This window comes from Cetorhinus maximus, chromosome 3, assembly GCF_964194155.1.
Source record: "Cetorhinus maximus chromosome 3, sCetMax3.hap1.1, whole genome shotgun sequence".
Classification (NCBI taxonomy): Eukaryota; Metazoa; Chordata; class Chondrichthyes; order Lamniformes; family Cetorhinidae; genus Cetorhinus; species Cetorhinus maximus.
In genome coordinates this window covers 146,615,030-146,641,877 of record NC_135881.1, presented here as the reverse complement: position 1 = coordinate 146,641,877, position 26,848 = coordinate 146,615,030, and the positions used below count along the sequence as shown (strand labels likewise).

The 26,848-nt window shown below is 40.6% G+C and overlaps 1 protein-coding gene across 1 annotated transcript in view; it reads left to right on the top strand.

Annotated features, from left to right (window-relative positions):
• The first annotated feature begins 1,026 nt into the window (after positions 1 to 1,026).
• Positions 1,027 to 26,848, top strand: part of ice1 (KIAA0947-like (H. sapiens)) — a 96,245-nt gene continuing 70,423 nt past the window's right edge. The window contains exons 1-7 of the mRNA XM_078539096.1: positions 1,027 to 1,449; positions 18,974 to 19,032; positions 20,371 to 20,405; positions 22,600 to 22,618; positions 23,503 to 23,614; positions 23,952 to 24,028; positions 24,121 to 24,158. Coding sequence (XP_078395222.1) covers positions 1,201 to 1,449; positions 18,974 to 19,032; positions 20,371 to 20,405; positions 22,600 to 22,618; positions 23,503 to 23,614; positions 23,952 to 24,028; positions 24,121 to 24,158 — 589 coding nt within the window. The 5' untranslated portion in view covers positions 1,027 to 1,200. The remainder of the gene's footprint in view (positions 1,450 to 18,973; positions 19,033 to 20,370; positions 20,406 to 22,599; positions 22,619 to 23,502; positions 23,615 to 23,951; positions 24,029 to 24,120; positions 24,159 to 26,848) is intronic.

The following is a 26,848-nucleotide window of genomic DNA, read 5'->3' as shown; positions in this document are numbered from 1 at the left end:
ATAACAGACTGATCCTGGAGTAATTGACTGATCCTGGAGTAACTCTGACTGATCCGGGAGTATCTCTGCTCTTGGAGTAACAGACTGATCCTGGAGTAGCTCTGCCCATGGAGTAACCATCTGATCCTGGAGTAACTCTACTCCTAGAGTAACTCTGCTCCCGGAGTAACTCTGACAGATCCTGGAGTAATAGACTGATCCTGGAGTAACTCTGCTCCTGGAATAACTCTGATCCTGAAGTGATTCTGATTGATCCTGGGGTAATAGACTTATCCTGGAGTAACTCTACCAATCTTGGGGTAACTTACTTATCCTGGAGTAACTGATTGATCCTGGAGAAACTCTGACTGATCCTGGAGTAACTCTGCTCTTGTAGTAACAGACTGATCCTGCAGTAACTGACTGATCTTGGAGTAACAGACTGATCCTGGAGTAAGTGACTGATCCTGGAGTAACTCTGACTGATCCTGGAGTAACTCTGGTCTTGGAGTAACCGACTGATCCTGGAGTAACTGAGTGATCTTGGAGAAACAGACTGATCATGGAGTAAGTGACTGATCCAGGTGTAACTCTGCTCTTGGAGTAATAGACTGATCCTGGAGTAACTGACTGATCCTGGAGTAACTGACTGATCCTGGAGTAACTCTACTCCTGGAGTAATAGACTGATCCTGGAGTAAGTGACTGATCCTGGAGTAACTCTGACTGATCCTGGAGTAACACTGCTCTTGGAGTAACTGACTGATCCTGGAGTAACACTTACTGATCCTGGAGTAACTCTGCTCTTGGAGTAACTGACTGATCCTGGAGTAACTGACTGATCCTGGAGTAACTCTGCTCTTGGAGTAACAGACTGATGCTGGAGTAAATGACTGATCCTGGAGTAACTGACTGATTCTGGGGTAACTGACTGATCCTGGAGTAACTCTACTCCTGGAGTAATAGACTGATCCTGGAGTAAGTGACTGATCCTGGAGTAACTCTGACTGATCCTGGAGTAGCTCTGCTCCTCGAGTCTTTCACTCTGAGGTGCGGGGGTCTGACTGGTTCTGTGGAGTTGCCTGAGCAGTGCCGGTTATTATTTAATATATTCCTATATTTGGTTTTTTTTGTGCATGTGTTTTTGTGGGTCGGACAGCGGTCTCTGCTGCTGTATCTGCTGCTGCGTTGTGACTGCTACTCTTTGACTCTGTGTTCACTGATGAGAGTGCGAGCTCAACAGCCGCCGCCCGGGTCCTTCTTCTTTGCGTCGCGTGTTTTGCACGTAAGTTGTGCGACTCGGGCATGGCGTCGCTGCGGGGCCGGAGCGGGGACTGAGGCTGAACGTGGAGTGGAGCCGCTCCCTGAGAACATGATGCCCGGAGAATCCCGTTCACAGGCGGCTGAGGTGGTGGCGGACGCTGTGACCGCGGGCTCAGCCTCCTGTGTGAACTGTGACACCTTACAACAGGTAAATGGCCAATGCCTGTGATTCCGAACCTACAACATCGGAGCAATGGCTGGAAATCGGAAGCAGCACATAATAGTGAGCAATGGATTATAATAGAGGACGTGTATGGGCATTGAGATTAAAGGATTGAAATAGAGCAATACTTAATGATAGCGGTCAGTGGATTATGATGGTGAGTATAGAGTGCATTAGGCTGAGACAGAGCAATGGTCTGAAATAAGAAACAGTACATTATAATACAGACCAAAAAATATAATAGAAGCAGCAGTGTATTATAATATAGAGAACAAAGGATTATAATAGTATGGTCTTGCATTATAAAGACAAGCAATGCATTGCAATACAATTGTCAATGATAATTAACTGTCGATTAGAATGTAAGGAAATACATTATAATAGACCATTTGATTATAATGCTGAGAAAGAGTGACGGGCCCCCAGAGTGAAGACAATGTGGTCGAGTGGTGGATTGTAACAGCAAGTATTGGATTGTAATCAAGATGATTGTATTTTCATGGAAAGTAATGCATTAAATTAGAGATGAGCACAGATCATATTAGGTATTACATAAAGAAAGACTTGTATTTACATAGTGTCTTTCAGGATGTCCCAAAGTGTTTTACCACCAATGAAATACTTGAAATGTAAGTCACATTGTAATGTAGAAAGGGTGACAGGCTATTTTCACACAGCAAAGTCCTGTAAAAAGAATGTGATAATGTCCAGATCAACAATGTTCATGATGTTAATTAAAGCATAAATGTTGACCTGAGCACCCAGGAGAACTGCCCTACTCTTCCTTGAATAGTGCCATAGGATCTTTCATATCCACTTGAGAGGGCAGACAAGGGCTAGTTTATCTCATTGGAAAGATGACACCTCTGACCATGGAGCAAGAGGACTGTATCCTAGGTTTTGTATTCAGCTATCTGGTGTGGGACTGTTCTGATCTGAGGCCAAAAGGCTGAGCTACAGCCAATGTCTGTTTTACAATAGGGAGTGAGCATTACATTATAATGGAGCATGGATTACAAAAGAGAGCAATTTATTACAATATAAACATTAAATTATAATACCCATCATTGCATTATAATAGTTTTACATTATACACAGTGATATTAAATTATAGTAGAGTATAAGATTATGATTCAAAGGACATTAAATTATAATAGTCAATCAAATTATTGTATATACAGTATTGATTTGACTTGCATTTTGAAATAGATTTTAAAAAAGAAACTATGTTATAATTTTGTTGTTTTCCTGAAATAAAAAAACAGCGTAAATGCCATTTTTGAATTATATGGCTTGTAGGTCTAAAAACCATATAATTTAAAAATGGCATTACACTGTTTTCTTATTTCAGGAAAATAATCTATGTATACAAGGGTGATGTGCCCAGCCTGATTCTGTAAAGTAATAATATGAAACCATTATCACTTCATTGAACTGCATTGTAGTTTCCTGCTGTGACTGCTTATCTTCAAACTGTACCCATTTAGTATAACTTAAAATGCATATTAATATAAACTTTTGCAGACTTTGTGTCTCTCATAAAAAGTGTCTGGTTTCCTTCAATAATAGAATCTCAGGCATAGATGTGTTTTGCTGTTTTACGAATATATGAACATAGGAAATAGGAGCAGAAATAGGCCATTCGGCCCCATGAGCTGCTCCGCCATTCCATAAGGTCATAGATGATCTGTTTGCATTTTGAACTCCACAATCCCATCTCTCCGTGATAACCTTAGATTCTTGTTAGGCAAGGAAATCAATCTACCTCTGCCATAAAAATATTCAATGACTCGGCCTTCTGAGGCAGAAAGTTCCAAAGTCGTACAACCCTCTGAGAGAAATAATTTCTCCTCATCTCTGTCTTAAAAGGCCAAGCCCTAATTTTAAAAGTGTCCCCTAGTTCTGGACTCACCCACAAGAGGAAACATCCTTTCCACGTCCATCTTGTCAGGACCATTCAGGATCTTTTATACTTCAATCAAGTCACCCCTCACTCTTCTAAACTCCAGTGGAAACTCCAGACAACCCGCTCATCCCAGATATCAACCTAGTAAATCTCCTCTGAACTGCCTCCAATGCATTTACAGGAGACCAAATAAAGAGACCAAAACACAGTATTCGAGATGCAGTCTCCCCTCTGCCCTGTATAACTGAAGAATAACATCCTTTCTTTTATGTTCAATTCCTCTCATAATAAAGGATAGCGTTCCATTAGCCTTCTTGATTATGTGCTATACCTGTATATTAACTTTTTGTGATTTGTGCACCTAGATCCCTCTGCACCTTAGAATTCTGCAGTCGTTCCCCATTTAATTAATACTCTGCTTTTTTATTCTTCCTGCCAAAGTGAGCAACTTCACATTTTCCCACATTATACTCCATCTGCCAGATTTTCACCACTCACTCACCCTATCTATATCAGTCTGCAAACTCCTTATGTCTTCTTCATAACATACTTTCCTACCTTTCTTTGTGTCATCTACAAATTTAGCTACCATGCTTTTGCTCCCCTCATCTAAGTTATTGATGTAAATTGTAAAAAGCCAATACTGTATGTCCTTCCTAAAATGGTCAAAACTGCTTACGGGACTCCAAGTGTGGTCTAACCAGAGTTTTGTGGAGTTGAAGCATAACTTTTACATCCTTGTATTCTGGTTCTTTAGATATAAAGGTCACTACTCTTCCAATTTAATACAATAATTTTTATTTGCTTTATTTATGCACTTACAAATGCATCACTAACTTTTTCTTCAAAGATTAGTCTTTTTCTTCAAAGACTAGTATTTTAAACTTAAATAAGGGCAACTATGTGGGTATGAAAGCTGAGCTAACTGAAGTGAACTGGGATACTTGGCTAGGGATAGATCAATAGAGGAGCAGTGACAGACATTTAAAGGAATATTTCAGAATACTCAGGATAAGTATATTCCTGCTATAAAGAAAAATTCTAAAGGGGGGACCCACCATCCGTGGTTAACTAAAGAAGTTAGGGAAAGCATCAATTGTACAAAGATGAGTGACAGGTCAGAATATAAAGAACAGTAGAGAATGGCAAAGTTTAATCAGGAGAAAGAAATTAGATTATTAGAAGAAGCTAGCTAGAAATGTAAAAATGGATGGCAAGTACAGGTGTGGATCTACAGGTATTTCAAAAGGAAAAAAGTAAGCAAAGTAAGTGTTGGTCCTCTAGTGAGTGAGAATGGGGAGTTAATAGAAGATAAAAAGGAAATGGATGAAATGAGCAAATATTTTACTTCTGTCTTCAATATAGAGGGTACAAAAGCATTCCAGTAATAACTGTAAATCAGGAGGTGAAGGGAGAGAGGAACTTGGTGAAATTACAATCACTAGGAAATGCAGTTCTGAGCAAACTGATGGAGCTGTGGGCTGACAAGCCTCCGGGTCCTGATGGAATTTATCTCAGGATCTTAAAAGAGGTGACCAGTGAAATCGTAGATGTGTTGATATTAATTTTCCAAAATTCCCTAGATTCTGGAAAGTTTCCACCAGACTGGAAAGTAACAAATATAACCAAAATTCAAGAAAGATGGGAGGCAGAAAACAGGAAACAGTAGACCAGTTAGCTTGATGCCTGTTTGAGGAAAGTATTAGAATTGATCATTAAGGAGGTTATAGCTGGGCACTTAGAAAAACTCAAGTTAATTAGGAAGAGTCAGCATGGTTTTGTGAAAGTGAATTTATATTTAACCAATTTATTTGGATTTCTTTGAAGGAGTAGCATGTGTTGTGGATAAAGGGGAGCCTGTAGATGCGCTGTACTTGGATTTCCAGAAGGCATTTGATAAGGTGCCACATCAAAAGTTATTGCGGAAAATAAAAGCTCATGGTGTAGGGGGTAACATATTAGCATGGATAGAAGATTGGCTGGCTGATAGGAAACGGAGTGTATGTATAAATGGGTCTTTGTCTGATTAGCAGGATGTGACTAGTGGGGTCCTGCAGGGGTCTTTGCTGGGACCTCAACTTTTTACAATACTGTAGCCACGGTATTTATATGGATGTGAGTGCCGCTGGCACAGCCAACTTTTGTTGCTCTTCCTAATTGTCCTGGAGAAGCTGGTGGTGAGCTGTCTTCTTGAGCCCCTGCAGTCCATTTGGTTTATGCACATTCATTGTGCTGGTTTGAAGGGAATTCCAGGCTTTTGACTCAAAGACAGTGAAGGAACAGTGATATAGTTTCAAGTCAGGATGATGTGAGGTTTGAAGGGGAACTTGCAGGTGGTGGTGTTCTCATTCGTCAGTTGCCCTTGTCCTTCTAGGTGGTAGAGGTCGTGGGATTGGAAGGTGTTGAAGGAGGCTTGGCGAGATGCAGCAGTGTCCCTTATGGATGATGCACACTGCTGCCACTGTACACCGGTGATAGAGGGAGTGAATGTTTAAGATGGTGGATGGAGTGCTGATCAAGTGGCAGCTTTGTATTGGGTGGTGTTGAGCTCCTTGAGTGTTATTGGAGCTGCACTCATCCAGGCAATTGGAGAGCTTTCGATCATGCTCCAGAATTGTCCCCCGGTAGATGGTGGACAGGCTTGGGGGAGCCAGGAAGTATGTTACTCACCACAGAATTCCCAGCCTCTGACCTGCTCTTGTAGCTACAGCATTTATATGGCTGGTCCAGTTCAATGGTAATCCACAGGATGTTGATAGTGGGGGATTCAGTGATGGGAATGCCATTGAATGTCATGGGGAGATGTTTAGATTTTCTCTTGTTGGGGATAGTCATTGCCTGCCACTTGTGTGGCGCTAATGGTTACTTGCCACCTATCAGCCCAAGACCTTGTCCAGGTCCTGTTGCATTTGGACATGAACTGCTTCAGTATCTGAGGAGTTGAAAATTGTACAGAAAACTGTGGAATCACAAATGAAGTTCCCCACTTCTGACTTGATGATGGAAGGAAGGTCATTGATAAAAGAACTGAAGATGGCTAGGCCTTGGACATTACCCTGAAGAACTCCTGCAGCGATGTTCTTGGCCTGAGATGATTGGCCTCCAACAACCATAACCATTTTCCTTTGTGCAAACTATGACTCCAATCAGTGGAGGGTTTTCCACCTGATCTCCATTGACTCCAATATTGCTTGGGTGTCATGAAGCTAGGCTCAGTCAAATGCTGCCTTGATGTAAAGGGCAGTCACTTGTCTCACCTTTCGAATTCAGTTCTTTTGTCCATGTTTGGACCAAGGCTGTAATGAGGTCTGGAGCCGTGTGGCCCTGGCAGAACCCAAACTGTGCATCAATGAGCAGGTTACTGCTGTGTAAGTGTCACTTGATAGCATTTTCGATGATACCTTCCATAACTTTGCTGATCAGTGAGAGCAGACTGAAAGGGGTGTTAATTGGCCAGGTTTGATACCCTGCTTTTTGTGGACAGGACATACCTGGGCAATTTTCCACATTTTGGATAGATTCCAGTGTTGTAGCTGCAGTGGAACAGCTTGGCTAGGATAGTTCTGGAGTGCAAGTATTCAGTACTATTGCCCAGATGTTGTCAAGACCCAAAGCCTTTGCAGTATCCAGTGCATTCAGCTGTTTCTTGATATCATGTAGAGTAAATTGAATTGACTAAAGACCTGTATCTGAGATGCTATGGCATTCGGAGAATTGCCAGGATGAATCATCTATTTGGCACTTCTGGCTGAATATAAGTGCAATTGCTTTAGCCTTCACTTTTGCACAGATCTGCTGGGCTCCCCCAATCATTGTGGAGGGGGTTGCTCCTGGAGCCTTGTCCTTTGGTTAATTGTTTAATTGTCCACAACTGGATGTGGCAGGACTGCAGAGCTTTGACCTGATCCATTGGTTGTGAGACCGCTTAGCTCTGTCTATGACATACTGCTTCCACTGTTTTTAATGCAAGGAGTCCTGTCGTGTAGCTTCACCAGGTTGGCACCTTATTTTTAGGTGTGCCTGATGCTGCTCCTGTACTCTTCATTGAACCAGGCTTGATCCCCTGGCTCGAAGATAATGATAGAGTGAGGGATATGACGAACCATGAGGTTTGCCAATGTGGCTATATGCAATTCTGCTGCTGATGGCCCACAGTACCACATGGTTGTCCAGTTTTGAGTTGCTAGATCTGTTGTGAATCCATCTTATTTAGCATGGTGGTAGTACCACACAACACGATGGACGGTATCCTCAATGTGAAACAGGACTTTGACTCCACAGGGTCTATAGTATGGCTCTTACCAGCTCTAGCATGGAGAGATGCATCTGTGAAGTTCAACCGATGAGGACAAGTTAAGCAAATTTTTCCCTCTTGTTGGCTCCCTCATCACCTGCTGCAGACCAGTCTAGTAGCCATGTCCTTCAGGACATGGCCAGTTGGTCACTTGTGATGCTATTGAGCCACTTAGCAATGGACATTGAAGTCCCCCACCCAGAGTACATCCTGTGCCCTTGCTACCCTCAGTACTTCCTCCAAGTGGTGTTTAATGTAGAGGAGTACAGTTCGGGAGCGCGGTAGGTGGTAATTAGCAGCAGGTTTCTTTGCCCATGTATGACGTGACGCCATGAGACTTTTTGTTTGGTGCCACTGTTGAGAACACCTGGGGCCACACCCTCCTGACTGTATGCCACTGTGTTGCCACCTCTGGTCACTCTGTTCTGCCAGTGGGGGTGATGAAGACATTTGGGACATTGGCTGTAAGGTATGATTTGGTACCCAAACTGAATTAGAGCCATATGGAGAAAATACACAAACTAGCATTGTATTCCCTGGGATTTTGAAGGCCATGGAGTATTTGATTGAAATTTTCAAGCTATTGAGGGGAACTGATAGGGTGGATAGAGAGGAATTCCTCAGGAATGAAATTGAGAAGCATTCCTTCTTTAGAAGGAAAAGGGTGGTAAAAGTTTGGACCTCTCTTCTGCAAACTGAAATTGATGCCAGAGTAATTGTTAATGTTAAAACTGAGATTGATAGCTTTTTGTTAGCCAAAGGTATTAAGGGATATGGCAAAGGCATGGGTATATGGAGTTCGGTTGCTTATCAGGCATGATCTCATTGAATGGCAGAACAGGCTTGACGGGCTAAATGATTTACTCCATTTCCTATGTTTTTGGATAGCAATTTAGTCTCTTTTGGGTGAATATAAATGATTCCATGGCACTATTTGGAGGAGGAGCAGGGGAGTTCTACCCAGTGTCCAGATGATATTTAAACCTAAACCAAAATCTCTAATGAGAAAACATGTAATTTGGCAATTTATCCCTTGCTGGATAAATGTGGAACCTTGCTGTGCAAGTTAGCTGCCATGATTCCTACATTACAACAGCAAATGCACTTCAACAATACTTTATTGGTTCTAAAGTGTTTTGGGGCGTCCTGAGGTTGTGGCAGACATATATAGAGGTATATTAGTTCTTTCTTATGTGAGGGACTAAGACCTCACCCTGTATATTTTTTTAATAAAATATACAGAGATATATTCCTTGCTATCTCTAAAAGACCTAACATGGCTGAATCTATGTCTGTCTGTGACCCCGAACAAAAGAAGCTACCTGGCAGTATCGGAGAAACTTGCACCTCATTATCCCTGAAGAGCCACTAACAACCCCCCTGTGGGTTGCACAGACCAAATTCAAAGAGAGCTGTACATAGGCCATTTGCATTGCATAACACAGCCTGGCAACAGGAGTCTAATTGTCTGCTAAGACAAAAGGCCCCACAACCTTCCTTTTAATTCTTAGCGGTTGAGACATTCATATATCTCAGGAATCCAGACAAGGGATACACATCCCTTGTCAGAGACAGTGTTGGGAGGTTGGAGTAATGTGACATGGACCTCTGGTTTGTGGAACTAGTAATATTGCCTTGTTGGACTGCAAAATCTTTTTACCATCTAACTAGCAGCATCACAGAAAAGGAGCTCTGGCCCAGGCTGGACACCTGGCCCCATCTTCATTATTTCTACTGGAAATTCTATACCATTGCCTACAAGACTGATTCATCTCTGCATGTCTAAGTCATCATGTGAAGTCAACACCACCGGAAAAGTGAATTGTCCAGCATCGGTTTTCAGCTCACCGACCTCTGTGAAGGAATACATCATTGGACTTTGATTCCGGACTCTGGAACCTACATATAACAATGTTTCTTTTCTCTGTGGTTTCTGCATTATAAATCTTTCTTTTCTCTGTCTCCCTTTTACTGAATGAATGCAAAGGAGGCAACGTTTCGACCCTCCTCCCGCATTTTGTGTGTGTGCAAATGATCTAACCCTTTGAGTTCATCCTATCTCGAGTTTGCTGTGGGGTTATTAATAGAAATTGGATCACACCAAACCTGAGGAGTTGGGAAATATGCCACCACTTATAAAATATTTTCTAAAAAGTGCATATATTTCCCTTGTTCCAGCTGTTATCTCAGTACTTTGTAATGCTGCTGGACTATGACATTAGCATTATGTTACCATTATAGGGGTGGACTGGCAGACTTGGAGAGTTTTAGAGCTGGTGAAGTATAGAATAGTTTTCATACTGAATTTACAACACAGCAGCTTTAAATTCAGGTTTGTTTGTACGACTGCTGTTTTAGTCACTTGAGCAGCTGTGCTGAGGTTAATCACAGTAACAGATTGAAGTGAAGTTAGAAAACAAATAAAAGAAGCGAGAATGATACTGAGACTAAAATTGCTGTTTCATAATGCGACAACTACCTGAAGGAGAAAGTAAACTGTGATAGATATATTTGTACATCACTGCAGCCTACACGAAAGAAAGATTATGACAGCCTTGGTTTAACATCTCATCTGAAACGCAGCACCTCTGACAGTTTGGCACTCCCTTGGCACTACACTGGAACGTCAGCCTAGATTTTGTGCTCAATTCTCAACAATTAACTCAGTGGTAGATATTAGTTTGTAGCTACTACTGTGGCAGAAGCATAAGTACTTTAATTATATGTGAACCTGCCATTGCAGGATGCTGCTGCATGCTTTGTTATGTGTGTACTGTGATCTGACCAGGTGACTTCAATGTAGAGCTGAGTTGACTGCTGTACACATTGTCCCAGGTCAACTGGTCAGCAGCCGTGCTGGGCACATTGCTGTTGCCCGCAACAATTTCTGCACCCGGACCTTTTTCAGCCAGGATATCCAATTCTGGCTGTAGCAATGATGGATCAATGCAGCCTTTCAAGAGGAGCACTGGTGAGCACAAGAGAAGGCAGGCAAAGAGAGGACACGCCCTTGTTTTACAACATTAACTGCGGTATTCAGGGAAGTCCTTAAAGCTGTGAAGACTTTCAATGAGTGGGTTAGTGGGTGAGTGGGTTAGTGTGTGGGTGGGTGGTGGGATGGGAGCGGGTGGTTGGGTGGGGGTGGTGTTGGATTTGGAGTGTAGCCGGGTGTGTAGTGGGTATTTGGGTTGGTGGGGTAGGTAGTTTGGGGGGGATGATGGGAAAGAGGGTTGGATTGTGGGGGAATGATTGAGGGGGGTCAGTTGTGGTGCTCAGTTCAGTCACGCTTGCTAATCACTGAGTTATACCAGAGATTAACCAGCGTAACACTTTCAGGATAAGCATCCAAGTAAGTCCCGCATATCTAGCCCAAGCCTCCGACACTGAAATCCGTGTAAGAGACTCTCGTGTACTGTCCTGGGCAGCACAATTCAGCCCATCTGAAGTTTAAACTTTCCAGGCAATTACAGCGCCTGTGCCTGCACCAGGACTTCCGCAGGTCCCGATGTGCATCACAGACTTAAGTCCAGATTGCGCTGCTCTGGATCTTGGAACATTCAGACCTTTATGAAGCTGCAGAAAATAGTGGACACCAAATGCTTTGTAGGCTTAGGCCAGTTGTGTTTTCCAAAGATAATGTTCTTGAGTGTGACAAAGCACACAACAGGAATCCTGCCACATTGAAGACAAGATTGCAAAGAAAAAATGCACTTTTGCAGTGGCTTGAGGGATGCTTGTAATTAATCACTGGACTCTCCCTGATCTTGCAATGGGAAGTCTGGATTTGCTGATAACAATTGCCACTCTGATTTACGTGAAGTGCCTGTAACTCTTGTAGACTTAAAACAATTAACTAAATTAACAATAACAAGGGATAAATCAAGCACAGCCCCTAATTCAGGTCAGCTGTAAAACCAAGGACAAAGTTTAAAGGAAACTTACCAACATTAAACCAAAATGTGATTAAAGGGGTCAACAAAACACCCCAGTCCCCGCGGTGCCGTGAAGTGCCTGTAACTCTTTCGAGTACATTCACAGTTCTTGACTTTTTTTTTCAAAGTCCTGGAGTGGGACATGAACCCACAACCTTCTGACTCAAAGGTGAGGGTGCTATGAACTGAGCCCTAAACCTTGTGCTTGTGAAATTGGAAATAATATGCAGCTGGTGGTTTGATTAATGTTGGACATTTGTGGGTTAGCAATTGTTAACAGTCCACATAAGGACAGGGAGAGAAATACATCAGAGGACCATTCAAATTGTAGAACTTTGTAGCCCGTTGTTTAAAGTCATTGTAGTAAATTGTTGTACAGGGTCAAGCATAAATCAATGACTTTAGGAATAATTGGCTTTAATGAATGATCTATAGTATCAAATAAAGCAACCTGTTATCAATTTTATAGTGCCGTGCAAGACAAATAAATATTCTTGGATTAACATTTCGCTAGGTTGCTACTCACTGCATCTACAACCTCTTCATTACCCTATGAACACTATCCTGCCAACTTGTACTCATCTAGCTGTGCAATTTTTTCTCTTCCCCCCCCACCCCCCCCCAATCAGTTGGGTACCATACAGGAAACATCCCATGTTCGTAACTTATCAATTCTGCAGATGTGGATTTTTTTTTCATTGGCCTGTCCCTAAGGTTTAGGAAGCTCCACATGTTTGCTTATTGGATCTGATTATTTGGTCAGATTTCTGCTCCTTGTTCAGCTAGAACCACCCTACCTTTTAGAGCACTAGCTTGCAAGGTTATCTGTAGCTGCTTGGGAAAATACTGGGTCCCATCCATGAGCCAGGCTGGCAGGTCAACAATCAGGAGCGCTCTGTAGACCTGGTGAGACAGGCTGGGTAAATAGATGTCAGATAGTCTGGGATGTGAACTAGTTACTTGTCTTTGTGAACATGCATGATAAAAATGAGCAGTGAAATATTTTATAGATTTGCTGTTTTTAAATATGCAGTTTTGTAAAAATTTTCCATCTGTATTGTCTGAATTGTTGTGCAATTCACCTTTTCTCATTTTACATTGTTACTTTGATGGAGTTCTATCCATAAAACTTCAGGAGTTGAGCCAAACACTTTCCTGTGCAGGAAAATGAGGAACGACAATATAAACTAAATGGCACTGTTTAAAGGGGGTTCAGGAACCAAAAGTATTCACAAACGTGAGCCTTTGAAGGTGACTAGGCATGTTGGTAAAGTTGTTTTTAAAATAAAACATATACAATCCTGGGCTTTATAAATAGAAAGAGATTGTGTGTAAAAGCAAGGGAGTTGTGCTAAACTTTTAAAAAAAACACTTTATGCCTCAGCTGGAGGACGGCTGGTTTGTGATGCAGAATGACGCCAACAGCGCGAGTTCAATTCCAAAGCCAGTTGAGGTCATCTGTGCTCCGCCTTCTCAACTTCAACCTCGTCTGAGGTGTGGTGACCCTCGGGTTAAACTCACTACCAGTCGTCTCTCTCTGATGAGAGAGCAACCTATGTTCCTCTGGGCCTACGGCGACTTTCATTTCATTTCACCATGTTCACTTCTGGGCATCACACTTTAAGAAGGATGATCAAGACCTTAGTGTGAGTGCAGAGGAGATCTACTTGAATGGTACCAGGAATGAGAGACATCTGTTATGTGACAGGACTAAGGAAACTGGGGTTATTCTCCTTGAACTGGCACAGGCATGGTGGGCCGAATGGCTTCATTCTTTGCCATATTCTATGAGTGAATCAAAAAATATATTGTTAGTGGCAAAAGATATAAGACCATAAGATGTAGGAGCAGAAGTAGGCCATTCGGCCCATCAATTCTGCTCCACCATTCAATGAGATCGTGGCTGACCTGATAATGCTCAACTCCACTTTCCTGCTTTTTCCCCGTAACCCTTGATTCCCTTACTGATTAAAAATCTGTCTATCTCAGCCTTGAATATACTTAATGACCCAGCTTCTACAGCTCTCTGTGGTAAATAATTCCACAGATTTACTACTCTCTGAGAGAAGAAATTCCTCCTCATCTCTGTCTTAAATGGGCGACCTCTTATTTTGAGATTATGTCCTCTGGTCCTAGACTCTTCCACAAGGGGAAACATCCTCTTAGCATTTACCCTGTCAAACTTCCTAAGAATGTTATATGTTTCAATAAAGTCGCCTCTCATTCTTCTAAACTCCAATGAGTACAGGCCCAACCTACTCAACCGTTCGTCATAAGGAAGTCCCTCCATACCTGGGATCAACCCAGTGAACCCTCTCTGAACTGCCTCCAATGCCAGTATATCTTTCCTTAGATAAGGGGACCAAAACTGTTCACAGGATTCAAGGTGTGGTCTAATTAGTGCCTTGTATAGTTTTAGCAAGACTTCCCAACTTTTATACTCAATTGCCTTTGAAATAATGACCAGCTTTCCATTTGCCTTCCCTATTACCTGCTGGATTTGTAGGTTAGCTTTTGGGATTCATGCACAAGGACTCCCAAATCCCTCTGTACTGCAGCTTTCTGCAATCTTTCTCCATTTAAATAATATTCAGCTCCTCTATTCTTCCTGCCAAAACACATAACCCCACATTTTCCCACATTATATTCCATCTGCCAAGTTTTTGTCCACTCACTTAACCTGCCTATATCCCTCTGTAGACTGTCATCCTCACCACATGCCTTCCCATCTATTTTTGTGTCATCCGCAAACTTGGCGATAGTACATTCACTCCACTCATCTAAATCATTAATATATATCATGAATATTTGTGGCCCCAGCACTGACCCCTGTGGCACTCCACTAGTTACAGATTGCCATCCTGAAAATGCCCCCCTTACCCCAACTCTCTGCCTTCTATTGGTTAACCAATCCTCTATCCATGCTAATATACTACCCCCATCACCGTGGGTTCTCATCTTATTAAGTAGCCTTATGTGCAGTACCTTATCGTATGCCTTTTGGAAATCCAAATGTATTACATCTACTGGTTCATCTTTATCTATCCTGCTTGTTACATCCTCAAAGAATCCTAATAAATTTGTCAGGCATGATTTCCCTTTCATGAAGCCATGCTGACTCTGCTTGATTATATTATGTATTTCTAAATGCTCTGCTATTACATCCTTTATAATAGACAATAATGTTTTCCCAATGACAGATGTTAAGCTAACAGGCTTATAGTTAATTGTTTGTTGCCTCCCTCCCTTTTTGAATAAGGGTGTTACAATGGGAGTTTTCCAATCCTCTGGGACTTTTCCAGAATCTAAGGATTCTTGGAAGATTATTACCAGTGCATCCACTATCTCTGTAGCCACTTCCTTTAATATCCTAGGATGCAACCCATCAGGGTTCCCAGCTTTGATCTCCTTGTAACCATGTCTCCGTAATGGCTATAAGATCAAACCCATTACCTCTATTTGTGCCATTAATTCATTTATTTTGTCCTGAATACCGTGTGCATTTAAGTAAAAAACCATTATTTTTGCCTTTTTACATTTTTTTTCCGCCTTTGACCCTATTTGCTGCTTTTTTTATGTTTATTACCAGTGCATCCCCTCATGTCACACTCTGGGTATCAATACCTAAATAGCTGACCTGCAATGCTACCATATCCCTTTGCTTTATTAGTCCACGCACCCCCTCTCCAGAACCCCCACGCCCCCCTTCTGGAATATCTTCTGGAAATTTGCTTTTGACTGTGCATGCTCTGGTAGGTATCTAGGGAATGCTTACAAGACTGCCATTCAATCAAATCGTCCCATAGCATCATCAAACATAAATACATTTGAAATGGTTTATTCCACTTATCTCCAATTTGGTTGCAGCTTTGAAATTGATCCCTGTTTGTTTTTTATAAAGTGCACTGGTTGTTTGTCATTAAAACTTCTTGCTTCCTGCATTTTGACTATGGTTAATGAAATCTGTAGATGTTGTATATATTTATTGTATTACAATGTTTACAGTTGTCAAAGGTGGATTTTGATAAGACTACCACTTTAGCTTACTTTGATAAACTGACAGCTCTGCACAGTACAGAAACTTATCAAACAAAACAATGCTCCCTATTCTAGCATTGGTAATATTGCTAATATTGCATCAATTTGCCAGATTTATTTATTAAATATATTTAATAAAACTGGTTTGTCAAGCTTGGGTTTCATGTCTGTTACACTTTGTGTCACACTTATACCTCCATTTCTCACATCCTTTAAAAAAAAGAAAATAAAAGCAGTAATCTGGAAGGTTTTGGGGAACTCTCCAGCAACAGAAAATATCAGTCAGGATATCTGCAGCTTCTTAATTGACTTAATTTATGTTTTAAAAGACGGTTAAGGCAGGTTTCTCATCTGCGACATTAATTGCAGTTAAACTCTGAATGAGAAAACTCAATGTTTACTTAGACTTCCCAGCCATAAAAGCACATCATAACTTGCTCTGCTCCAATTCCCACAGTTCTTCTTTCACATGGACAACTTACAGCTTTGCGTTTTCTTTTTATAATATGCATCAGCATCTGTAAGCCCCCTGTCTTGCTATATTTAACATTATCTTTCCTCTCTTTGGCTTCTTGCCACTGTTGATTTCTACATGCTGTACTTTCAATGAGTAATTGCTCATTACAGAAACCACCCAAGTAATTATTCTATTCTTATTTGCTCTTCTGAAACAACAACTTGCATTTTCGTAGCTCATTTAACATCAATCCAGTTATTAGCTCTCCCTTACTTCTTTTGAAGATTTTTCTCTAAAATGATCAGTAGTGACTCACCTTTCAAATACAGCACTAACCATTCAGTTTCTAATATCATCTTGCATTTACTTGCATCTTTATCTTCAGGCCTTAAGCACTTCCCTTAACACCTAAACAGATATTTGCCACAATTATTCTCCAGTCTCTTTTACCTGCCCCCATTATTTGGTAATATCCCACAGCAGTCTCAACTCATGGATCTCATTTTTAGCAAGAACCTGCCAGAATCTTTGGCCTGCTCCTTTAACTTATGTAGTATTGCTGCTCATGTAAATCTGTTTGCCTTTTGACTTGAACCTGGAAGTTGCACTGCCCACATGTAACTGATGCATAGCTCTGTGTTGTGAGTTTAACATATCTTCAAAATTCCTTTCCTGTGTTTTCTTTCAGCTGCTGTGATCCCTTGAAACTTTCTTCTCCCTAAGGCGACCACTTTGCTGATCTTGAGTAGGCCCAGGTTGTTCTCCAACATAACAGTAGATATCAGACTCCCTGGTTGCAGTTCAATATCAACAAATCCTAAAGGTTCTACACCAGAAATAATTTTATTTAGGTGGCTGCTTCTTTATTCTCTCCAATTGCTGACATGCATCCAGCATTGGAGTGTTTGCCAAAGGTTCTTGGATGGCTTAAGTAGCAGCATTTCCCCAAAATGTCTTAGATTTTTACAGGCACGTTTTCCTGACCAATAACAATTGACTTCTGATTAACAGCAGGATGTGTTCCTTGTAATGCACAGATAGCTTTGAATGTGTGCATGCTATAGTACTCCAAGTGGACAGGCTGAATCTACATGTTCCTTATGCCTGGATTGTTGACTGGGCACAGTCTTCTATCTTGAAATTCAACTGAACAAGAAGCATTATTCTAAAACATAAGTAGTTATACGAATATAAACCTGAGCCCTCAAGGAATGATAATGTAAAGCACTAAAAGCTCCAGGAAGGTTCTGTAATTCTTAGGTTGGTCAAATTTTTAAGATTTCAGTTTATGCATAGTATTATAGCAGCATTGATACACTGATATCAGGAGTAGCTTATTATGGTAATTTTAATATAAAATTATTTTAGAACCTCCCTAACATTTTTAAAATGTTATCTCCAGACAATTGCTGGAGATATTCAACAGATGAGGCAGCATCTGTGGAGGGAGAAACCAAATTAAACATTTCAGGTCAATGACATGAACTCTTTTTCTCTCTCCACAGATTCTGCTGGACCTGCTAAGTAATTCCAGCTTTTTTTGTTGTTGTTTTAGATTTTCAATATCTGCCTTATTTTGCTTTTGTATTTTTATTAAAAACAATTGGTTTCTGTTCTTATCCATTTTTTCCTATCTTAGGGACTCGAAACACTGACTCTGTTTCTCTTTCCACAGATGCTGCCAGATTTGCTGAGTTTTTCCAGAACTTTTTGCCTTTATTTCAGATTTCTAGCATTCGCAATATTTTGTCTTTATTTTCCTATCTTACGTTGTTTTCAACTTTCACTTCCTTAGCATATTTTAAGGATACGGTAGATTTTATGTTATCTATACATAACATTTATTTTTGAATTCAATTTAACTTGTTCTTGTGTGGTGTAATATATGCAGCATTCCTCCTCTTGGGAGTTTCTCACACATTCTCTCCAGAATGAAATTGAACTGTGATTCCAGGATTAGATTCTAACTTTGGTGTCCGTGCTTTGTCCCAATACTAAAGTTGCACCTTTTGATTCACCAATCAATATTGTAGGTTGTAAAGTCAGTTAGATATTCTAGAATTTTGGTTGAGGGATAAGGGGATATTTTTTACAGAACTGTACTTCAAAAATTTTCCCTAATTTGGGTAGTGCGCTCGATAGGGCATTGAACTGAAAACATTTTGAAAGCATCAGGTTAAGAATCAATATCATGGCAGAGTACGTTGAAAACTTTTTGGTGTGCCTTAGTTATGTGGTCTTTTCCTCCATAGTTCACTGCACTAAAAATGTTGATTATTTCTGGGGATACTGTTCTACAGGGCACATCAAAGTGACCATTTTTCACATCTGTGAGTGTCAGCAGGCAGGATAATTGTAGAGGGGTGAAACATAGTTGACTCTAACCCTGTCTTTGCTTGACATTCACATGCGTACATTTTCCAGTGGGGCTCACTCGATAGCTGCCATGGATCGGAGTCCTGGCTGATTTTTTAGGGAGGGATAACTGAAGATTGGTAATGAACTTGGTGGTTCCCAGTTATGTCATCTAAAATTCTACACAAAGTACTGAGGTGATACGAGCATTAGATGTATTCTATAAGGTAACATCTCTGCAAGAAGGTTTACAGATTTTGTGTAAGCAGTATATTTGTTTTTTTGCAAAACTATCAGAGTGTTCGCTTTTGTTTAACACAGAAAAACACCACTTGAGTCCATGTGAACAGATTGCAAATTAATTGTGAAATATGGGCAGTGTTGGCCAGAAAAAGGACATTTTAAAGCAAATTAGACCATAGCAAGGCTGAAATTGATTACCTTATTATGACATTAAAAAGATTGTTTTTAGTGTTAACATACTTGTATTTTCTAAATTTTGACGTATTTTTTATTTTTCCTTTCAGAATTTAAATGAATATGTAACTGCATTAATTGCACTAAAACAAAAAATCATTGACACAGAGTGAGTATATCAGTGTATTTTATACTCTCAATTTTTTTTGCTCTTACTTTGTCGAGAAATATGAACAATTTTTAAAAGCCCTCCATTGTTTCAAATACATTTTACCGCATTGGCAGTTATTGAAACAAAAAATCTAAGTTAGACTGTTCCTTTATATGGCTTTGATCATGGTAAACTATCCCACGTCCTTCTTGAACTGTCTGCTCTTTAACATGGTTGACCACCCCATCCTCTTCCAATGCATCTCCTTCGTTGTCCACCCGTCTAATTCCATTTTTATCTATCCAGCCATAGCCAGAGAATCAGCCTGGGATAGCTTCTCTTCTGGATTTCACACCATTGCCTCTCTAGTCTCCCAAAGATCTATCCTTAGCACCCCTCCTGTTTCTCAGCCACGTCCTGCCCGTCGCTGACATCATTCGAAAGCACATCAGGTTTCACAAGTACATTGATGATATCCAACTCTAATTCACCGCCACCTCTCTTGACTCCTCCACTCTCTTTGATTTCTCACACTGCTTGTCTGACATCCAGTGTTGTATGGGCAAAGATTTCCTCCTAAAAGATATTGGGAAGACTGAAGCCATTGTCTTTGGCCCCCACCACAAATTCATTCCCTAGCCACCAACTCCATCCCTCTGTCTGGCAACAGTTTTAAAACTGAAGCAGCACACTTATATTTGACACCAAGACAAGCTTCTAATTGCACAGTCACTCCATCGTCAAGATCTCCTAGTTTCACTTCTATTTGTGGTACCTGACTCAGTCCTTGCCTCAGCTCATCTGCTAGAACCCTTATCCATGCCTTTGTTATCTGATGCACTGCTGGCCATTTCCACCCTCCATAAACTTGAACTCATCTAAAACTCAGCATGTATATTAACTTGCATCACGTTCTGTACACCCATCAACCCTATACTCGCTAACTTCCATTGGCTTCCAGTCCTGCATCACCTCAATTTAAAAATTCTGATCCTTGCGCTCCTGAAATTTTGATATTTTATGTATCCCCAATTTTAACTGCTCCATCATGAGTGGTCATACTTTAAGCTGCCAAGTCCCTAAGCCCTGGAGTTCCCTCCCTAAAGTTCTCCATCCCTCTACTTTGCTTTCCTTTTAAGACACTCCTTAAAACTACCTCTTTTTTGAGATTTTGGCCATCTGGCCTAATATCTTTTTATTGTATCTCATTGTGAAATTTTAACTGATGATGCTCCTGTGAAGCACGTTGGGCTATTTTACTGGATTACAGACTCTATTAATGCAATTTGTTGGTCTTGTTGAAAGACCGGTGGAAATATTTTGTGTAACAGTGAAATGTTTCTTTTCTCTTTCCAGCCATGTTCTCACAGAATACCAAAAAAAGTGTGACGATATCCTTTTCATACAAGATAATTGTAATAAACTCAGTGGCACTCTTTGATTTCAGAAATTTAAAACCTCTGAGTTTCAATTTTGTATTTGCCTCTCTCTAATAAAGGTTAATGTTTGACTGAATTTGTTTACTCATTGATCCCCTATGATGTCCTCAAGGCCAAAGAAGAGAGGAAAATCAAGTGAGACAATGAAGAGAAGGCAGACTCCAATCGTGCTTCCTCCCACTCTATTTACTTTATCTAACCCAATCAGCTTATCCATATGTTCTTTTCTCTGTTATGTACTTATCTAACTTCCCCTTAAATGCATCTATGCTATTCACTTCAACTACTCCATGTGGTAGCGAGTGCCCCTTTCTCATCACTCTAAGTAAAGGGATTTCTCCTGACTTTATTGGACTTTGAGGAGTGAGGAATAAACAGAAAATGATATTTGCATCTTAAATGCTGAAACTCCACTGGGGGAGGTACAGCAAAAGTAAATTGATCATATAAACAACTGAGATTTGGGAATGGAAGGATCTAGTATCTTGCATCTTAAACAAGTTTTAGAATGTAGATAAATAATATTACAAATATATTTTGTCAGTTGTGATGTGTTGCTTCAGTAAATTTGATGTATTATAGCAGTGGGTGAGCTGCTGTCTTTTTCAGGCTACAACAGAACACCCAGTAAACAGAAACTACATTGTAGGTGCCGAGCTATCTGTGAGACTTATTTACATTCGCTTGGTACAATTTGTTTTTACAGCTCCTCTTAATATATTTGCACTTATATTTTTAGAATTGGGAGATTTTAAGATAAAAGAAAAAATAGTAAACTTAGGGGATTTTTTCACAGAGGGCTATGGAGCTGATTACTAGAAATAGCTTGGAAACAGGGTTCACAATAGAAAGTAAATGGATAACTTGGACAATAGCAAATGGAGCTAAGTGGATACCTTTTGGAGAGCTGGTGTAGACACCAAAAGTAAAATGGCAGCTTCCTGTGCTGTAAAATTCCAAGTGGCTCTTTTTATCTCCTTTATCTGGATGAGGTTAGAAATTAATTGCAGGCAGGGAATGAATAAGAGCCCCATTCTGTGTTCTGGGGCACTGGACTATCTAGTTTTTTATCTTTTTCCACTACTGTGGTTTATGGGCTTTGATTTTTTTGAAATCTGAATTGTTTGTACAGTGTGTTCTTTTATTATAGCTTTCTCATGATGGTATAATAACAAAATTTGGAGGATGGAATTTCCACTCAGTTGCACTTTTTTTTGCTCAGTATAGCCAGAATTGCTGTTACTGATGCAAAAGATTTCAGAATTTCAAGTGCAATTTGTATTCAGTACAACTCTTGCTTCTGCAACCTTTTGTACTAGTTTTTTTTTAAATGTGCTGGAAACAGGCCCCATCTAGCATATTGGTCATGAGCCCCAGGTGAATTAATCGCCATTAGAGGTTTCTGCCAATTGTGCTCATTCTCACACCTTCGGGTGGGCTTTAAAACCTATTTTTGGATTTATTGATACTGAAAGGTAAGTTTTGTTTTTTAATTTGGAAAGAAACTAATGTATCTCAATATAACTAGAGTTTTTAAAAAATTGAATTTCAGTAATTTAAATTGGGTTACTCAGAAATATGGTAGATTGCTACTGTGATAAAAAAATGCTTTTTTTGGTGATAAACTAATTTCAGCTCTCTAAATTCAACCAAGTTACTACATTTAAATAAATGACGGAAAATTTTTAAAGCAAACTATAAAATAGGTTATAAAATGCTGTGCAATTGCACTGATTCATGGCAGATTTTGCATTTGGCAATGCACAAATAAGTTTGGATGAAAACTCTGGGTGGCGGTGGGAAATCTCTTCAAAACAGACTCAATTTTGGGTGCACCAAGCACTCAAAGTGGAAACTGAATCCAAGAGTAAGTATTTTGATGAGGTTTGTCTTCAGATTTCACTGTGAAGTACACTGACACACACAATATTCACACATTGTTGAAAATAATGTTAAGTGTGGTACAAAGTAAATCTAGTGTATCAGTCTTGTGATATGTCAAACAATTCAAGTGAAGGAAATGTGAATGTAATAAAAATGCTGTATAACATTGATACTGACAGATTTTAGTATTTACATTCTCCTTTACAACTGAGTTAGTGCACATGTAAAAGGTTTACCTGTGTTTCCCTTAACAAATGATTACAACTTCAAAAAACAGAAAGGTGAGACAATATTTTATTTTTTCATTGTTTTTGATATGAATATAATGTGATGTTTTAGAGTTGAGGGATTAACTTTCAGCGCTGAAGTTTTATTTTTTGAGCATTTCTGTTTATCTATCTGCTAAAACCACATTGCTCGATTTCATAGGCAAATTAAACATTTTTTAACTTCCGAATAATTATATCTAAAACAACAGATTGAGCACCCTGTCATTACTGTGAAAATTGCTTCATTAGAGTTATGAATTGATTGGAAACCACAGGGAAATTAAAACAACTTATCTGTATTTTTTTCAGAAAGCAAAATAACCAAATAAGTGAGCACCACGTGCTCTGACCTGGGGATTGAGAAACTTGTATAAAATGATCGTAGTAGTTAGAGAGAAAAATAAGTCTTTTTTGACATACTTATGTCCATCTTCCATTTATGCAGATGTTGACTGGTCTTGGTTGTTCTCTGTTCTTCGGTGCTCTTCAGTATTTCACCCAAGTGATTGTAATTACTGAATGAGCCCATACAGAATATGTTATCAGACTCTTTGACAGTCAGTAACATCAGCACGAAACTTGATTGGCCCTCCCCCGAGGTAATTTACTTGCACTTTCCTAAAGAGATCACTGAATACACATCAGGAGTGGGACCTCTTCCCTTCCCTATCTAATGGACACTGTGGTCAATTATAGCCACCCTAAGTTTGATCAGCTAACTCAGGACCGAAAAAGAACTTCAGCATTGCTTTGTTCAACATATCCTTTCATTCCATTTCTGAGGTGACTGTAGTTAAGTCCTGGTAATTTTGCAAATATGTTTTTTATTATTCACAGTCTGGTTTCATCCCATGCTCCCTTGTAAGTGTTACTTTTTTAATGTTACTTCTCTGTAGGGATTGTAAAACACTTCGAGATCAACTGGATGAGTTGTTGCAGAAATTTTCACCTCTGGAAAAATGCAAGGAAGAAATGGATGCCATGAGGGTAGAACTGGAAGAAAAGAGGGTAATATGGTCATAGATGAAAAGAGTTGTTAACCATAAAGTTGAAAGGGCTGCAGAGATTATTTTCTCTTGGGAGCATGTTAGTTACTAAATCTCATTGGTTACATGCATGAGATATTTGAGAGATTGTGCTAAATCTTTGCCCTTATTTTATAGGCAAAATTTATTTTATATGTTTGCTGAAAATTTGTATTAAAATAAAAGCACCTCACATTGACAACACATGAAATTGAAGAGTATTGACCAACAGAAACTCCCCCCATTTTCCCCGAGTTAAAACGAAACAACCATTTCAAGGTTTTTAACTCATTTCTTGTCTTCGTTGGTTTTCTTGGTAGAGCTCCGTCAAAATGTACCAGCAGACCCATTTGGAATTTAACGAATTGCAGCAAGAACAGATAAGAAATGATGCTGTGTGAGTACAGAGTTTTATATTTGTTGATTTTTCTTGTTTTAGCCTTCATGATATTTTGGATTTGATTTTTTTTTCTTAACCTTGTGTTTTAGGAAGAAGAAATTGGAAAGCCGAGTAAAAAGACTAGAAGGTAACTAATCATGAAATGCACTATTCTGTTTTCAGAAGTTTACTTTGTTTGGTTTGGCACTTTGCATCCAGGAACTAAACTGTACAATGACCTGATAGCTATAAGTTGTAAAAATGGGAGTGAGCTGTTACATTTCACACCTTGAAAAACAATTAGTTATTATTATCTGTATTTTGTCATACGACTCTCCGTTCTGTTGGTAAATACTCACTCCAAGCTTCTAGTAAAAACTTAAATGGGGCGAGAAATTCATCCTGGCTATGAAGGCCCAGCGCTGCTCTGCTGGGGCGCGATGCACCATCAGCTGTTTCTGTTGTGGCCATGCAGTATTCTGTCCGGAAAAGGCCCCATGTCTTGGTGTCCCTTGCATGTGCCAGAAGGCTGTGAATCAACACTATCCTGACGTCACATAGCCGAACCAAATTTGAAACACGCAGGTCCAGGCAATGTATTCCTAAATCACTCTGCAAACAACGAGCACAGCACAGTGGGCCCTCCACTAATGTTCCTTAGAGGCCAGACACCAAAATTACAGGTAAAGGAATTTTTAAGAACTTCTCCTATTGTAAAGTGGAAGTACTGAGGATTGTTTTTGAAGATATTATGGTGACTTCTTAGATTTTCCAGAAAGTGTTGCATTGTGACAGGGAGAGCAGCGGATATGGTGACCTGTCCACACAAAGGCTACAAATAGCAGTGCCTCTGCGTAGGCAGCACAACAGAGGAAATAGAGCAGAGGCTGCAGAGAGAGCCGGATTCCTCCATCTCCTTGACAGTGAGGAGGCTATCCGGCAGACCGACCAACGCACCCAGCATCTCGTTATGCACACCTGTCAAGCTCTTTGCTGTATGCTGCTGCAGCAAGGTCCTCATATGAGCCCTCTGCAGGAGAGCCTGCCCATGACTTTGCTCTCCAGGGAGCTGTCAAGCAAGTCGTTCAGTTCCCCGACTTGGCTGCAGCCCATTCATACCATGGTGACTCATCATGTGCTGATCCCAACTCTATGTAGCCTCCAAGGTATGTGCAGTGCCAGTACCTGAGCTGGTGTATGCAAGTGTCAGATCAAGTGATGGGTCCTCTTCATTGATACTGTGCTCTCTTATTTTCCTTGGACTGCTTAGGTGGCAGTTCTCGGGTGTCTGAATGTAGGGAACCAGAAGTGAAGATTGGGGTAAGGGAAGGAAGCAAGAGGTTCATGATCACATTATCAACAACTTACCTTGATAGCAGGATGAGGGTGTGCTGGGAGGTAGAAGGGCATAATGCAGGAACATACTGTCACCCTTAACGTTCTCAGTGACACCGGATGACACGGACTGTGTCACTGTCAGCTCCATGATGCTAAGAGCCATCTCCTCTATGGAGCTCAGGAGATGCAGGTGTCCTTTTTCCCCACCAACTCTGCACTGCTCCTTTCTATTGTGTGCCATGATATTCGATATTCTGCAAGAGAGAGAGAGAGGCAGAATGTCAGTGATTGTGCAGTAATGTGTTTGAATGATGTTCCCGCCATAGCTGAAAAGCTGGAGGTATGTGGAGGTGCAACAAGATGTGGGCATGAAGCTGGAAGCATTAGTAGGTATGTAAGAGTGGTGTATCTGGATATTAGTTATGAGCCCTGAGTGCCAGGAAGTGAAGCTGGGTGAGTTATGGGTTTATGGTGCATTGAGCAGCTTGATAGGCTGATGGTATGGTGGTTAGCACCAATGCTGGAAGCATTGAAGGTTCTGCCTTCATTTATGTTCCTGCCTTATGCCCATTTTCAACTCCCAGCACTCCATAATCCTGTTATCTGGCAAGCTGCTGATAGCATGATCATGACCTTGACCAGCCACATGAGGCCATTAAACTGCTTGTGGCACTGTTGCCAGAACCTCGGGAGCGTTGATTTCCCTGGTCACCAGCTCCTGCTGTCTTCTTGGTGGCTTTTATGGACCACCTGGCACCCCCTGTATAGCTATAGTGCCTCTTCTGCCCACCACAAAGGCCTACAGTGCTGCATTCATCACCCTGGAACCCTCTCTCTACCTTAGTGTTCACTTTTCTATCATTTAAATTCCATCAATGTTCACCGCAGCTTCCTTTTAAGAGGGACAGCCTGCCTCTAAGAAGAGCAGGCTAGCTGCACCATGCTGTATCTCACAACTCTGCTCAGGCCCCACTGAGTGCAGAGGCAGCTGGCAGTGTGAAGAGAAAGGTAACAGTGCAGTAGCTTCTCAGCCACAAGCTGCAATCATGCAGATGTAGTGGATGCGCCAAATTTGCACACTGCCCAACTTGATTGAAACCAAAATAAAAACAGAAAATGCTGGAAAAACTCAGCAGGTCTGACAGCATCTGTGGAGAGAGAAAGAATTAACGTTTCGAGTCTCTATGACCCTTCTTCAGAACCCTGAAGAAGAGTCATACTGTCTTGAAACGTTAACTCTGTTTTGCTCTCCAGGGATGCTGTCAGACCTGCTGAGTTTTTCCAGCATTTTCTGTTTTTATTTCAGAGTTCCAGCATCCTCAGTATTTTGCTTTTGTCTTGATTGAAACCGACACTGGCAGGTCACAAATCGCACCCCTCTGCACCCCGCCCCCCAGAAAATGAAGGCAGATGAGCTTACAGTCCATAGTATAAAAGCAAAATACAGTGGATGCTCTGAAGAAGGGTCATATGGACTCGATACATTAACTCTGTTTCTCT